Source organism: Miniopterus schreibersii (assembly GCF_964146895.1).
Source record: "Miniopterus schreibersii genome assembly, chromosome: 4".
NCBI lineage: Eukaryota > Metazoa > Chordata > Mammalia > Chiroptera > Miniopteridae > Miniopterus > Miniopterus schreibersii.
Window position 1 is genome coordinate 96,697,282 of NC_138105.1, and position 14,063 is coordinate 96,711,344.

At 56.5% G+C, this 14,063-nt stretch overlaps 1 protein-coding gene across 2 annotated transcripts in view; it reads left to right on the top strand.

Annotated features, from left to right (window-relative positions):
- Positions 1–3,136: 3,136 nt before the first annotated feature.
- NEURL1B (neuralized E3 ubiquitin protein ligase 1B) overlaps positions 3,137–14,063 on the top strand; it is a 57,207-nt gene continuing 46,280 nt past the window's right edge. For both annotated transcript variants that reach the window (XM_081135141.1, XM_081135140.1), the window contains exon 1: positions 3,137–3,298. In XM_081135141.1, the coding sequence (XP_080991267.1) occupies positions 3,268–3,298 (31 nt within the window). In that variant the 5' untranslated portion in view covers positions 3,137–3,267. The remainder of the gene's footprint in view (positions 3,299–14,063) is intronic.

Consider the following 14,063-nt stretch of genomic DNA (forward strand, 5'->3'; position numbering starts at 1 on the left):
CCTATTTTTTTGTCAGATCAGCAAAAAAGAGAATATATTTTTTAGTGTGCTGCAGAATTTAAGTAATTAGTTTATGTACCATGAGATGAAAAAAGTTGAAAATGGCTGCCCTGGAGGAGGGGTCTTTTCCCCCAGGTGTCAGCTGTGGTCCTACCCTCCAGCTCAGTGTGTGCGCTTTCTCCGAGGTGCACCTGACTGCCTGCTATTGCATGGGGCAGGCCTGCCGCGGCATGCCCCGGGAGAGCAATGCCAGGGAGCCCTGCCAGGGCCCTCCCTCTACCCACTGCCCTGGGAGACTGCGCCAACACTGCACAATCAAGAGTCAGCCCCACCCAGGGGCCCCTGCAATGCAAGCATGAGTCCTGGTGCCAAGGAAGGGTGGCATAGTCTGTGTAATTCTGGATGTGGTTAAGGGTGGGGACTTGGGGGTGGGGAGTGGAAATCAAAGCCGGGAGAGGTTATCACTGGAGGCTGCAGCCCAGGCCTGATATATCCCTATCCCCTGCTTCCCTTTGCATACTCTTGGGACAGGGATCTCCCTCTATCCCTAAGCCACCTGCGCCACCTTTGTTCTAGAGGCAATACTCCTTGTAATGCATCCCTGTTTGGTTGCTTTGTTTGTTTCTCCCAGCACATATCACTATTGATCATACCAGAGTCCTGGGCTACTATTGACCAAAACTCATTCCTTTACAACTCTTTCTTACCCCTTGTTCTTCCCTCTCTCCCTTCCTCCCTCCTCCTTTCCTTTCTTCTCCCAGTTCAGAGCAACTCATCTCTCAGTCAGTTTATTCAGATATGTGCTGAGCAACTGTGTATGCCAGTCCTGTTCTGGGCACCAGGGATTCCGGCCTGGGTCCTGCCCTTAGGAGGCTTCCCACATGCCAGTGGAGAGCACAGGGGGTAATAGCTACAGCAACTGCCCTGAGGTTGCAATGGGGGAAAAGACAAAGTGTGGTGGGACCTCAGGGGGAAAGCAGCTTGTGTGTATGTCCAAGTATTAGGCAATCCCACCAAAGGTTAAGGGCCGTCCCCATTCTCCCAATGAGAAGGTGCTCAATAAGGCTGAACAATGTAAACTTTTAGGGGTGGAGGTGAAATAGACATCTGCTTGCAATACCTAATTTATTTCTTTACTGAGACATACATATTTTAAATCTTTACAGAAAATTATTAATTTAGAAAGACTGTGCTTGTCCAGTCTCAAATTTCAAGAAATTATTTGGTTCAAATTCTTTACATGTGACTTTGACACCAGGGTCACCATCAGCTGGTGGTGTGTGTGTGGGGGGGGGCGCTTGTTCAGTTTTCCAGAGTATGTCATGTTCACAGGGACCACAAGATGCTAAAACACAGCCCTTTTGGATCCACGTGTCAGGTGACCACTGGACACTGTGTCCCCTCTGCAGGTGCCATCGTGTAACATTAGGACAGTGGGGGCTTCATTTGTTGCAGGTGTGTGTTTGTGATCTGCACAACATGCCACTTACTGAGGTGCTCTGAAGGTGACCTCTAAAAGGCCCCTTTACAACAACCTCCATCCCTTGCAGTCACAAAATCCCATTTGCACGGCACTGCTTTCTATGAGTGGAAGTTCCTCGACTCCTTTTACATAACGCTGGCTTCCGTGTGCCTCCCAAACTCACACGGGTGGAGGGCAGACGGAACTCGGGTGCCTTTCCCCACCGGGACTTTGTGTTTAAAAAGTAAGGAGCTGAGAGAACACCCTCAATACAAGTTAGTAACACAAATACAAGGCAACCTTATGTTCAGACATATATGATGAGTCAGGACGCGGTGGGGAATATAGAAGGTTTCCTGGGGGTGGAGGCTTTGAGCTGATCTTGAAGAATGAGAACCTTCTGGGCTGACTCAGGCACTCCTGGCAGAAGACACGGGACAAACTGAGCTGAATGGGGGTTGGGGGTGTCTCCCGGATACCCCCCTTTCATTCACACAGCTCCAGGCCAGCCTTTCCCCTTACCAGCTGGGGAATCTCCGGCACCTCTTTTCCACTCTCTGAGCCCTATTGCCTATCTGTGAAGTGGGGGTAATGACATATTTCAGGAGGTCTTAAGGGACACAAGAGCATGGGAAGTGGAGCCGGAAGCAAACAAGCTGGTTGGAATTGGGTCGCCTGTGTCCAGATCTGCAACGCGGAGCCCAGTGAGGGCAGGAACTAGCAGGCCTCCCTCCCTGCCCGGTGTGGCCTGGGCTCCTGCACAGACAGGAGAAGTGCTCAGAAAGGACCAGGGGTGGGATGAGGGGGGGGTGGGTGGTGGTGAATGAATGAATGAATGAATGAATGAGTGAGGAATGCCTGTTACTCCCTGTGCAGGGAACACTCCCTCGCTCTTCCTGTGCTGATTCTCCCTAGTCCCTCAGATGGAGCTGACAGGCCCCGGCTTCTCCCTGAGCTCCCCAAAGACCCCCCATTGCTCTGATCTTGTTTTCTCTCTGGCTCTGATCATTCCAGTGTGATTTTAACTGCTCGCTATCTCTGTCTTCACCACAGCATGCTTTGTTTGCATCCACAATGCCCGGCACAGCGCCTGGCACATAAGATGCGCACAATCAATATTTTAATGAGTGAGTGAATTCATGAGTGCGGGGTCCCTCCTCCCAACCTTTGGATACTGCCCAAGGTTCTCCTAACTGTGGCTGGACTGTCTTCCTCGAGCAAGGAGCGAGCCCTTCCCGATGTCGTCCGCGGCGACCTTCTGCCTGTGGGTATGTCCTTTCCCCACCCCCAGCCCCATCTCTGAGCCCCGCATATGTACCCCGCGGGGGCTAAGATGTGGTCCCCTGTGGCCCAGCGCCCGAAAGAGGACCTGGCACCCAGAAGGGCTTCTCAAAAGGTTGGACTAAAGAGCCAAAGGCCAGCAGGCTGGCAAACCTGGCACCCAGAGGGCACCCAGCTGCCAGGCGCGCCTTCCTGCCCAGGACGCGGGAACGGCGAGGGCGGGAGTCTCGGCAGTTCGGCTCCCGCCACCCGGTAAAACTTTCAAAAGATGCGGCGGCCGGGCCCCTCCCCTGCGCGCGGTTGGAGGCGCAGCGAGCGGGGGCGGAGCGGCGGGCCGGGCGCGGGCTCCGCCTTCCCCTCCAGCCAGCGCCGTCCTCCGGGCGCCCGCCCAGCTGCCGCCGGCAGGCTCGCCCCGCGGCCGCGATGCCCCGCCGCCCGGCCCCGGCCCGCTCCCCAGCCCACCGCGCAATTAGCGTTCGCGCGCCCTGAGCGCGCCGCTGCCGACGCCGAGCCCCAGGGCAGCGATGGGCAACACCGTGCACAGGACCCTCCCAGGTACGCCGGGGAGCCCTGCCCGGGAGGCGGGCGCTGGAGTTCTCCGCTCCCTGGGGGGCCGCCGGGGGACTTCCGGAGGGCCACCCCCGTCTTGGCGCCCTCGGCGTCCAGCGGGCAGGAGCCTCTGCCTCCTGGACCCCATATCCGCGTGCGCCGGGCGGCCGGGCTTCGCGCTCCGGGAGGGCGGGCACCGCGTCCTGGTTACCTTGGGGACCCCTGTCCATGTTCTCCTGGCTTTGGCCAGGTGAGCGAAGGGGCCGCTGGGGCGATGCTGGGCGTCCCCTCGCCTTTGTTCCAGGCTGAGGGCGCTGATGAGGGAGCTTGGGGCGCCCTGGGGGGGGATGGGGTGACTGGAGCCGGGCTCCCCTGGGCTTCCGACGGCCAGAGCCGACCGTTGTGTGCAGACTGCAGCTGCTGAGAGTGGGGGTGCCCTCAGGGGTACCCCAGTTTACAGCCACCCAGCGCCCCCGCGGCACGAGCTGCCTCGGTTTGGCCACGTTCCCACGCGCACCCCCGGCTGCGCCCCCCTCTGGTGTCCGCTCAACTAGGGACTCCAGCCCCTCGGAGCAGCCGCTGCAGAACGCATCGCCCCCTGGTTAAAACCGCCGCGGAACTGCGGGGCCCAGAGTAAGGGGGTGCAGAGGGTGGGAGCGGAGGCAGTGGAGGCCTCGCTACGAAACACCTGGTAACGTGGGAACAGGTCAGCGCGCGGAGGCTCCGCGCCCGGCGCTTTGCATACTCGCGCGTCTGCAAAGGGTATGCAAGGAAGCTTCGTGGGAAGGCTGTGCATCCCAGCTTTACAGAGGAAGAAACTGAGGCTCAGAGGAAGGGAAACTACTTGCCCAAGGTCACACCACTGAAACGGGGAGAGCCTGGCTTGGGACCCCAGTCTGTCTGCCAGCCCTTCTCCCATCCCCCAAGTCTTTAGAATAAGTTCATTTTGGTCGAAGGCGGGGCATTTGTACCATCCGTGGTTCAGAAGGTGAGAGATGTGCGTGTGTAAAGTACAAAAGCACAGCTCAGTGGGAAGCACAGCTGTGGGTAAATTCAGCGAGAGGCTTGAGGAGAGGGACATAGAACCGCATCTCTGCTCCAGCACTCCCACAGAGCCCTCCCTCCTAGGTGTTATCAAACAGTAATTCTTTCTTCCCAGGGAGGGGACTGAAGTGGACCCAGCTGCGCTAGGGATTCCCAGGGCTGGTTTATGGAGGGGCCAGCTCCTCGTTTATAAGCCTCTGGGCAGCTTTCATGCCACTGCACTCACACCTCCAAATTCTCAGAGAGGGGAAGTGGCCAGTGAGCGGCAGGGTTGGGTTTCGGATCCAGGTCTGCTATGGGAGGGTGGCCTCCACCTCCTACTGACAGGGCTATTGCCCCACCCACCCAGTCAGGGATGTTGGCAAATACGGAGGCATCTCCCAGCCAAAAAGACACTGCGTGGAGGCACAGGCCCCTTTTTAGGATTTCTTAATTAAGAAATGTTAATGCTGTTCTAGTAAGAAGTCATTCTGCCACCTGTGGGTCAATTTTGGGTGAGTGAAGCCACAGACACTGCCAGGTGAGCCAAATATAGCCGGAGATTTCTGGAGTCTCCATCCAGCTGGGCCGTAGCTCTGCACTGGGCCACCCTGGGCTGCGAGCCTGGGTTGGGTGGCTCGCCCCCTGCGGTAGCTAAGTGTGGACTATTCAAACTCTCCACACGGGCTGAAGCTTGCACTGAGTCTGAGGAAGGGACAGAACTGGAATTCCTGAGCCACACCAGGTGGCAGCGGCCAGGAATATGAAGGGCCATTTATTGTTTCCCAACCTGCCTGTGACTAGTTTCTCACATATACTCTGCCATTTTTTACATGGCCGTGCCCAGTCTGTGATGCTCCCCACACCTGGAATACCCTTTCTTGTCTAGTCCAAACTTCATAATCCAGCTTAGCTGTCACCTCCTCCAGGAAGCCTTTCCTGACCACCCACAGCCGATCCCATCCTTCGCTCTGCTACCTAGATCCCTTTATAGGTCTCTGCTTGTACATCTGACCGCGTCGCATTGTGGTCACCCATTTCCGCGACTCACCCTGGGGCTGTGTGAGGACAGGAGCCAAGTCTTCATCATCTTGTATCACTGGTTGCCCAGCCCGGAACCTGGTGCCTAGCAGGGGCTCAAACACCGGTAGTGGAGCTCGGTTGCCTGCATCTGAGGCTGAAAGAACCCTTGGCTCAGTCTTGCCCTGTGGAAATCTTTGTGTTTCATTCTCAGGAAAAGGGCACATGCGTGGGGTTTCTTCTACGGGGCTTGAAATAGAGAGCTGGCATTTGCCGAGCACCTGGATTCCGTGCCAGGCGTCCTGCATATGTGGCTTCATTTACATGCCAAGCTTGCTTCTCCTTAAGGATCCTGCACTTGCTGAACCCTCTGCCTGGAACCTTCTCCCGCACCTCCGCATGGCTTCCCCCTGCTTCCTTCAGGTCTCCACTCCAATGCAGGGCCTGCCATTGTCCCTGTCCCCAGCACTCCCCTCTCCCTCCACCCTGCTTTGTGTTTCTCTTTAGCCTGGGCCACCATGTGCCACGCTGTGTGTATAGTTGGCTGTTTATTGTCTAAAGAGGGGGATTTTGTCTGTTTTTTCACTGCTATATGCTCAGCACTTGGAGCAGTGGCTAGTACATAGTAGATGGCCGGTAAGTATTTGCTGAATGAATGAATGCATTTAGCTCTTGCAACAGCCTTGTGAGGTAGGAATTATCATCTCCATCTTACCGGTAAGGAAACCACAGCTCACACGGCTCATCCGGTTGACAGACGAGGATTGGAATCCGGGTTTATTTAGCTCCAAAGTCCTGCGTTCTTCCTCCAACATGTGATCCATGGTTCAAATGACGTTTATGGGTGCCCCACAGTCCGCCAGGCATGCTGTCATGTACAATAAGGAAACGAAGCACTAAAGAAAGGAATGTCACTTCTGATCGATTGTGGGGATGTCCTTTGGCAGCCCTCGCGGAGAGCGTCGGCAATTCAGATGAACATCCTATGGATAGAAGCGGGCGGGGCTCGGCACAGGAACTCACATTTGCTGAACTCCTGCTGTGTGCTTGACTTAGTCTCTTTCTAGCTGCAATCCTGCAAAGTAAAGTGCCCGGCTCCATTTTACAGATGAAGAGACTGAGGCACAGAGAGCTTAAGACACTTGCTCCAAGTCACACAGTTAGGCAGTGGCGAAGCTGAGCTCAGAAGGCCCAGGTCTGCCTTATTGATAATTCCACGTGGGCCTTTTCTCTGGACTCCACTAGCCTCCTCCTGGGTTTTGTAAGGGGAAAAGTGTAAGTGCGTGGGGGCCAGGGGAGGGCAGAACTCCTAGGGGGAGAAGGGAAGGTTGAGGAGGAGGAGGAGGAGGGGCTCTTCCCCTCGTCTTCTCACATTTCAGGCCTCGCGCCTCTGGGGCTCACCGTCGTTCTGGTTGAAGGAGAGCTGAATTCAAACTGCCCGTTGGGCTGGTTAATCATTAAGTCCGCCCACGCTTGACCACATCAGCCACCTTTTCAGTGTTGGCTCCATCACCAGGCCTCCTGGAGCTTTGGAGCGAGGGAAGTGTGTTAACCCTGCTCTGTGCCAAGCCCAGATTGTCTATTTTAAATCCTAACCCTTTCGAGGGGCTCTGTTTATCCCCATCTTACAGGGAGGCAAATGGAGGCTCAGAGGTGAAGAACAAAGGCGCTCCCTGGAGGCGGAGCCAGCCCCCTTCCTAGTCTAGATGGAGCACTGCTCCTCCCTGGGCCGCTCGGGCGCCATCCCCGCAGAGCTTGGGAAAGGACAGCATGGGTGCCGGCCCACGTGGGTCAGGTCTGCTCCCTGGTCGTGGGTGGTGATGCTCCGAGGGCTCGGCAGTCACTCTTTTCCCTGGGTCTGGACTTTCTCAGCCCTTGGAAAGACAGATGCCTTTGTGCCCCTCTTTAGAGCCATCGCACTGGCCCTATGGGTGACCCAACCCGCTGCGTTCTCTCCGCGCCCCTCTCCTTGGGCCAGTCACAGTGTAAAATTGGGCTGGGCTCGCCTGCCGTCCCGCCCCGGCTGCCCTCCTCCCACCCGCTGAGCAGGAGGCCCGAGCTGAGCCTCAGTGATCGCGGGGTGTCCCCCACTGCTGCACCCACAGGGCCGGCAGCACGCGGCTGGGGGCCCGGCCTGATGCGCCAAGGCCCCTGTGAGGATGCTGGGACGGGTGGGCTGGAGGGTGGTCTGGTCTGGCCCATCAGTGGGAGTGAGAGAGAGGGAATGGGTCTGTCCAGTGCATAGGACAAGTGGAGAAGGTGCCCATGGAGACTCTGGAACCAGAAGGGACGAGGCCTGTCCTCCATTTTTACCCCCTTCCTGCTCCGCCTCTGGTCCCTTTACTCTCCCTCCTGGGAGCCCCGGAGCTATGACAATAGGGGAAGGCTCCCTGGAGGAGGTGACATCTGAAGGAAAGTTCACCTGGATGTCTGCCTCCCCTGAATGTCACCTCTTTCTATCTTCCTTTAGGGTCTTCCTGTGGCTCTGTCACCCTAAGGTCACCCTGATCTCCACTTAAGTGTCGCATGCCCAGGCTGGGATGACCCTGTATTTTCCTGAGTGTGCACCTTCATTTATCTGACCTCTATGGGGCGCCTAGCATGTGCCAGGCACTGGAGGTTCAGCGGTGGGAGGAACAGAACGCTCCAGTAGAACAGGACAAGCAGTTGATTAGATCACTGGAGGGCACAGTGCTGCCGCCCTGTGCCTTAGAGAGGGGGAAGTTGGTGTCCAATGCCCCAAACAAGGCCTGGCCACCAGACTAAGTGACCTATCTACTGGGGGTCATGCACAACCAGCTTTAAAAAAAGTCTGTAATGACATAGAATAGAGTAAAAAATAAAACATTGAGCACATTCATGTAGTAAGAGTATTTTTGCTCCATAAACTTTTGTTTCAGGTGTGCATGTGCACACGTGTGTGTGTGTGTGTGTGTTTCACAGTGTGAAGTGCATTTCTCTCCACGGGTCATAGTGATTAAGGGTCACGATAAGACCATCCATCGGTCAACAGCAGTCGAAGGGCTGGTGTCCGGGTCTAGAACAGGGATCTTGGAGGCTGCCTGGGTTCAAATCCCAGCTCAGCCATTTCTCTGTGGAGTGACTTTGGCCAAGGTACTTTTCCCTCTATGCCTCAGTTTCCTCACTGTGAGTGGGAAGATGGAGTAGCTTCCCCACAGTTGGCTGTGGTGAGAATTAACTGGAATAGAGCAAGCAGCCTTTAGCACAATGCCCAGGGCCTTTGCTGTTGCCATGAGGACAGGCCTTGCACCTGCCCCCAGGGTCCCTGGACTGACCAGCTAACAGGAGCCCTCACTCCCTGTGGTGAAAGCCTGGGTGACCATGAACCTTGAACCAAGGGCTAGACTGGGAGGCATCTCTTTCATGTGCGCTGATGGCAATCCCCATGGGCTCCTTGAGCTCTTTCCAGGACACCTGATGTCTGATGAGGAGAATCTTCTTGGCAGGTTGAATTTTCCAGTTTTTATTTGTCCACCAGACTTCCAGGCTGGGCTCTGTGCTGGCCCCGGGGTCACAGCCTGGGTTTAGGAACTCAAGGTCTCGTGGGAGAGACCTGAAGGACAGGCAGTTATGGCAGCAACTGGGAGAAGGGACCCCAGGAAGGCCATGAGAGCTTAGAGAATGCAGGAAGGCTTCCTGGAGGAGGTGCTGTCCAGCTGAGACCAGAAAGCAGAGAGGTTAGCCAAGAGAAGGAACCAAGTAAGGCTGTTCAAGGCAGAGAGTCTATATGTGCAAAGGCCTGAGGGGAGGGAGAGCAGCCATATGTGGGCAGCTGAGGCATTCTGGGGGTCCCAGTGCAAGTGGGGGTGGCATGTGGGGTCAGAGGCCAGGTCGGGGCATGGGGCAGAGCCTTGGGGAGGCTTGGATTTCCGGCTGCCACACTCCCTGCCTAGATGATGTGCTGCATTCACCAGCAGGGGACACAGCATTTGCACTGAGCCGGGCTGCAAGCACCGCTCAAAACAGACTGTTTAATCTTCCCCACAGACAACAGTCAGCTCGGCCCTCTTTTGGAGCAAAGGGCTTTCTGTACTTAGTGGTGCTCAATGCTGGCTTAAAATAGAAGCCCAGAGGCCAGGTGTGTGCTTCGAGTTTAAAGCAGAGAGGGAAAGGTGAGGAGGCCTGGGTGCAGCCCTGCAGGTATTAAGTGCTCACCTGGGCAGTGGGCAGAGTGGGCAGAGCTTCAGCCTGCTTGCCCCATGCCGGACCCTTTATCTGTTTCATCCCATTTAAATATCAGGGCCAGCCTTCCACGAGCAGTCTCCCATTTCACAGATGAGGACACTGAGCTCACGGGGGTAACGAGATTTGCCTTGGGTCAGGCGGCCAGGAAGTGGCAGAGCAGAGTTGGCGCTAGGCCTGTCTGGCTCCAAAGCCCCTTCTCCTCCATCACCAGGGGCCAGTGCCCCTAACCCTCCTCCTGAGTCCTGCCACCCTCAAGCCGGCCTTCCCACAGGTGCCCCTTCTCATCTTGTCTGTCCTGAGAAAATGACTGACTCTGTCCACAGCCGCCAGGATGAAGCTGCCCCGGGGAAAAGGTCTGTCCACCCCAGGACTTACCCTTAATCTGTAGCTCAAAAGGGGGAAGTGGCTCTGGGAATCGTGCCCTGGAGACAGGGTGAACCCCTTCTTCCTGCCCAGCTAGGGCTCAGGCTTCTGACATGTCTGCCACCCACGCTGGCCACTGCCAGGTGTCACAGTGCATCCGAACCCTTTCCCTGAGCTCGGAGGTCCTTCCCACGCAGAGCTCCAGGCAGCACCCACCAATCAGTGAGCAAGGGGAGACCCTGTGGCTCTGCCCCAGGCTCCTGCAGGTGAGGAGCACGCTGACCCCGCCTGCCTTGCCATCCTTAGCGCGGGCCGAGCTCTCCTGTCCCTGGATTTGAGTCTTGGCCCTGCCCCTTCATCCGCCAGATAAGCTGCTTGACCCCTCTAAGTTTCGATCCCCTCTTCTGCAGAAAGGGGGAATGATGTCACCTCTCAGGCATGCAGCGTCTGACAGACAGTAAACGTTCACACGGGCCACCTGTTAGGGCTGTGTACTCCCTGGGCCTACAAGCCCCTGCTCCTGCTGAGCCTGCGCTCCTGAGGGAGACACACACAAAAGAGTAATAATAACCCCTAAGTTGTGTCACACAGCCGGTCTGGGCCAGACGCTGTTCCAAGCGGGCACCTGCATTTAACCCTGAGGACAAGCCCCATGAGACAGCTACTAGTCTTAGTCCTGCATAGCTGTTGAGAGAACACAGAGCGAGGCACAGAGAGGGACAGTAACTTCCTGAGGGCACACAGCTCGGGTAGTCTGGCTTCAAGGAAGGGATGTTGTGGGATGGGTGGCTGCCAGGGTGGGGTGGGGGGTGAGAAGGGGACCATTTCACATTTGCCCTGGAAGCCTTATAGTATTAAGCAGGAATCTGTAAGCGTTTAGGAATCCTGACAGACTTGGTTCTAGTTGTTCACCTAATTTTTTACTTGTCTCACACCCCGCCTCTAGGCGTGGCAGGGGGGCAGTCTCCAGGTGGCTTGTGTTCACTGTGGGGACCCCAGCTGATATTCCCCAAGGTCTGATGTGTAGATCTCCAACTGCCTTTCAAAGCAGACCCAGGGACAGCTGATGTCCTGAGGTCTTTCTGGACAGCAAAGTGTCATCCCCAGGGGAGCATGAATTCCCAGTGGCATGGCCTGGGGACCCCTGGAGCCTGCAAGCTGCCTGGAAAGCCCTGAGGCCAGTGAGCAGACTTGATGCAGAAGGGCACTGTGACCAAATGTAGACATGACCAGTGTGTGGGCATCACGTGGAGGCAAATTTCAGCTTAGTTAAAGGAAGAACTTTCTAACTGTGGAAGCTGCTTGGGAGTGAAAAGAGGGCAGGGGGAGGAAGCACCCTTTGCTGAATGGCACTGGTGTTAGCCTAGCTGGGGTTCACAGGGACATTGCAGGGGCAACTACAGCGTCAGATGGATCTGGGATGAACTGTCCACTAAGGTGTCTGTGACCCTGAGGTCTTATGGGGCGTGCTGTCCAGTGCTCATCTGCTGAATGCCCGCAGGGCCCTTCACAATCTCTCATTTACATAATCCTCCTGCCACTTCTGCATGTTGGGAGCTTTTAGCCCCATTTTATAGATCAAGAAACTGAGGCACAGAAAGACGAAGCCACCTGCCCCTGCCCAGGTCTGTTCCCTGCCCCCAACCTCATGCTCGGCACTTTTGCAGACTCAGCGACAGGCATTTCTGAGTGGGGTGTAGAACAGCCCCCCTTAGGCGTCCTTCCCAGCTCACCCTCACCCCTTCTCCTTCGTCCTGCTAACCAGACAGGCGGCTCGGCCTCACCTCTGGGCGCCCCGGGAAAGCTCTTTAATGAGTAAGCCATTTGGGGGAAAGGTGGGGTGGGGGTACCTGGCGCTCAGAACTGGCAGAACGCCCATCGCTATTAACAAATGTATCTTGTTTACATCCTCAACATTACACATTATTTATGTCATGATTATACCCCTCAGGCCCATGTTTTCTTTCCTTTCCCCCCAAGGAGGATGGATTTATGAGATGGGTGGGCACACACAGGCCGGTGCCTCCCAAGCCCGGTCTACTGGGTAACTTTCCACTCGGAGGAGAGCTTCCGTTCCCTTCAAGGTTCGGGTGCTTCAGGGCAGGAGGGGACAGCGGCATTTCCGTGTCTCCGGAGATGGCGCAGACCTTCATCCCTGCACCCAGGTCACCCAGGGGCTCTTTCCCCAGGTCGGGAGAGTGCTCGGAATCACCTCGCCCACCTCCCATTTGGAGAATGGGCACTCTGAGGACAGAGCCTTGTGCAGGGTCGCAGGATGGTTACAGATGTGCTCTTCAGCTGGAATGCCAAGAGGTGTGGTTAGAAAAGAGCGCCGGTTTGGAGGCAGCCTCAGTTTCAAATCTCAGGTCTACATCTTACTTGTGTGACCCTGAGCAAGTCACTTCCCCTCTCTGAGCCTGCCTCTCCTCCTCTTTGGGATGGGGTTGAGAGTCCCTCCCTCACGGGGCTGTGGTGAGGGATAAGTGGAAGTGGCCACCGTAGCCAGACCGCTGTGCTCCTGAAACTGACGGGGGAGGGGACTGGTTGGACCAGGTAGTCTCGCTGTGGCTGCCGCAGTCTCCAGGCCCTGGGGTGGATTACTAAAGTACCCTCCGGTGGCCTAGGGAAGCAGTTCGCACTCAGGCACGCCCTGTTTTATTGTGCTCTGTTTTATTGGTGGTCTGGACCTGAACCACAGGAGGCCCGAGGTGTGCCCGCCCCCGTAATGGTCAAGAGCACACCTGGGCATTGGATTCAGATCTGAGTTGAATCTGGACCCAGCTGTTGACCTGCACCGTAGCCTTAGACCAGCCCCTTCCCCTCTGGGCTTAACGTCCTCAACTGTGCAATGGGCCCATAGGGCTATAGAGAAACACCGGTAAGCCACCCCTCGCAGATCATCAGAGCTTAGGATGTATAGATGGAGATTCTTATCGGGGCTCCAAGAGTTTGCATTTCCAACACATACCCTTTACCTCTTAGGTAGGGGGGCCGAAGTCCGTGCAGACTTCCTGCAGGCCTCCCCGGTCCACACCCTCATGCTCCGTGAGCCCTCAGGCATTTGGAGGTAGGCCAGCGCAGTGGAGGAGGGGAGGAGAAAAGAGAACGCTGGCTCTTCAGAGAGGCAAGCAGAGTGGGTGAACCACCCTTCAGCGTCATTTCTCGGTGGGCCTCAGAGCCCAACCCCTCAGGGAAAGAATGAACCTACTGTGTGCCAGGCGCTGTGCTCTCGTTTGTCCCTGCTTGGATGACTTAAGACACTTTGCCTGGAGCAGCCAGAGCCTCTCTTCCTAGCCCTGGGAGCCAGGCTGGTATGGGTTCAAATGCCAAACTCCACCACTTCTTGGCTGTGTGACCTTGGGCAGCTCTCCCGACCTCTCTGAGTCTCCCTTCCTCACCAGCAGCGGGTTTTCAGGAGGATCACTGGAGGTCTGGTGGGTTGGGGGCCGGTTTCAGTCTCTGCATTGCCCCCTGGGAGGTCTGCCTCTCAGCCCATGCCCCACCCTCAATTCCACTCCTTTTTCAGACCTTAGGGGCGTTAGGCGCTGGGGCTCCGTCCCCCCACCCCTCATAACCAGTCACCAGCTTTCCTTTTTTAGATGCTTTTCGTATTGTTCATCCCAAGTCCTCCAAACCAAGGCCTCTGAGCTGCTCAAAACAAACTGATTGATGACATCCACGCCTACCCCTACCCCTCCCTGAGGCCAAGCCAGGGCCTGGCTCAGCCCTTAGCCAGAAGGTGGCTTAAGCTACTTGTACATAGTCTTGCTTTTTTCCTTTGCAGGTCAGGGGGTGAGAGACCTTGGGGAGCAAGGAGGCATAAAAAGGGAAGGATGCAGCCTTTGAGATCAGACAGAGCCAGATTAACACAGGCACTGCCTTCGCAAGCTGGGTGGCCTCTGGCAAGGACAGCCACCTCTCTGGGCCTTGGGTTCCTCGCCTAGAAGCCACCTGGCAGAAGTGGGGACAAGTGAATGGGCTGCGTGGCAAGCACGTGGCACACACTGGGAGTGCCACAGAGGGGGCTCCCCAGCCCTCGGGGCCAGCAAGCATTGCCTGGTGTCGGGGCCTGGGGAACCTTTCCTCAGCGCCCGGGATGTTCAAGGGAGCTTTCTCTGCCCCAGCGCTGCTTTTCACCCCGGGAAGCAGGGGCGGTGTA